This window comes from Vollenhovia emeryi, unplaced genomic scaffold, assembly GCF_000949405.1.
Source record: "Vollenhovia emeryi isolate VEMERY1.0 unplaced genomic scaffold, V.emery_V1.0 DF944851.1, whole genome shotgun sequence".
In the NCBI taxonomy this organism is placed as follows: domain Eukaryota; kingdom Metazoa; phylum Arthropoda; class Insecta; order Hymenoptera; family Formicidae; genus Vollenhovia; species Vollenhovia emeryi.
Window position 1 is genome coordinate 1 of NW_011961515.1, and position 1898 is coordinate 1898.

General features: G+C 37.9%; 1 protein-coding gene across 1 annotated transcript; it reads left to right on the forward strand.

The window, feature by feature from the left end:
* Positions 1-654: 654 nt before the first annotated feature.
* LOC105562507 (general transcription factor II-I repeat domain-containing protein 2A-like) lies at positions 655-1648 on the forward strand (the record flags this gene model as incomplete). Its single annotated transcript, XM_012013411.1, has 1 exon — positions 655-1648. A coding segment is annotated over one exon (994 nt), but the record flags the coding sequence as incomplete, so codon positions are not given.
* Positions 1649-1898: the final 250 nt, after the last annotated feature.

A 1898-nucleotide genomic window follows, 5' to 3' on the forward strand; every position in this document is an offset into this window, starting at 1 on the left:
TTTGACATAGGGTGGGTAGGGTTATTTTTAACGAAGTGGAGCCCCCCCGAAGGGGGGGCGGAACATACTGCCTTCACGCATACATTTTTCCATCTACATTTGGTGGAGAGGAATGACTTACATGAGGGTAGAAAAATGTATGCGTGGAGACAGTATGTTCCGCCCCCCCTTCGGGGGGGGCTTCACCTCGTTAAAAATAACCCTACCCACCCTATGTCAGAGGTGTGGAGTGGATCTCGCTTCACGTGGAAAGTTGCAAACCCATGTGGAACAGTACAACGGCGGAAGTACATGCGTGGAGACAGTATGTTCCGCATGACAAATTTTCTAACCCTAAAAGTTGTCAACATTAACAATTAATATCTCGCTCCGCGAGACAGAGCTACGACTTTGACTGAGGAAAAAGTTGTTTCTCGTTGAAAAACGCATCGAATGAAATTAATTGTATTGATTTTTAAGGTGGTGTGGCTATACTGAAGAATTACCAAGTTATCAACTTTAACAATTAATATCTCGCTTCGCAGGGCAGAGCGACGATTTTGTCTAAGGAAAAAGTTGTTTCTCGTTGAAAAACGCATCGAATGAGACCAATTTGATTGATTTTGGAGGTGGTGTAGCTATTCTTAACAATTACCAAATTAATTTATCAAGAAGGTCGTAGTCCGAATTCTGATACCGTCAATGCTACACCTTCGGCAAACGCTCTTACAGCATCGTATGCAATTTCAAATCTTATCACGAAAAATACCAAGCCGTTTTGTGAAGGGAAATTTGTAAAAGAATGCCTCATCGCAGCAGTAGAGTCGTTTGGAAATTCACTGACTCTTGAAGAAGCTGCTAGCATTCCTTTAAGTGACAAAACAGTAAAGTCCCGAATTATTGATATTGCTTCTTCCTTAGAAAGAAAATTAAAATCTCTATTAGAATCTTGTCGTTTCTTTTCTTTGTGTCTTGATGAGAGCACCGATAATCGACATATAAGTCAATTGAGTATTTTTGCTCGAATCGTGCAAAACGATTTTTCGTATGTCGAGGAGCTCTTAGATTTTGTTCCACTACATGATACAACAACGGGTCTCGATATTTTTAAAGCTGTAAACCAAAGTCTTGAAAAATTTGGCATTGATTTTTCTAAATGTTCAGCTATCGTCACTGATGGCGCAAGAGCAATGATAGGTTCGAAAAATGGATTCTCCGGTCAAGTAAAGCAGCGAGGTTTTAAGTTCCCTGTCATTCATTGCATAATCCATCAAGAAGCGTTATGTGGGAAAGTTGTAAAACTATGCACCGCAATGCAAACCGTCACCAAAATTATTAATACAATTAAGGGCGGACACAAATTCCTTTCACATCGAAAGTTTCAACACTTTCTCGAGGAACATAACGCAACTTATACAGATGTGCCTTTATATTGTGAAGTTCGGTGGCTCAGTGCAGGAAAATGTTTACAAAAGTTCTTTGCTATAAGAAAAGAGATCTTCCTTTTCTTGCAAGACAAATTTTCTGCAAAATATGATGAATTTGAAAAATTTAAAATATTCTTCGAAGATTTGGACTCGCTTTGCGAGCTTGCATTTATAACAGATATAACAAACCATTTAAATACTCTAAATCTAAAGCTGCAAAAGACCGATCAAACAATTTCGCAGTTAGTTTGTCATATTGATTCTTTTCGCAGAAAACTGCTATTGTTTAAAAATCAACTCGATAATAACATTCTTCACTTTTTCCCTCTTGCCAGATTCTCTTTGAAGAACACGGCACAAATTGTAATTTTAAAACACAAATTAGTATAACTGATTCTCTCATTAGTCAATTTGATACACGCTTCAGTGATTTCGAAACTTTAAGAAAAGATTTAATTCTTTTTGAGAATCCTCTCACTGTGCAAATCGAGG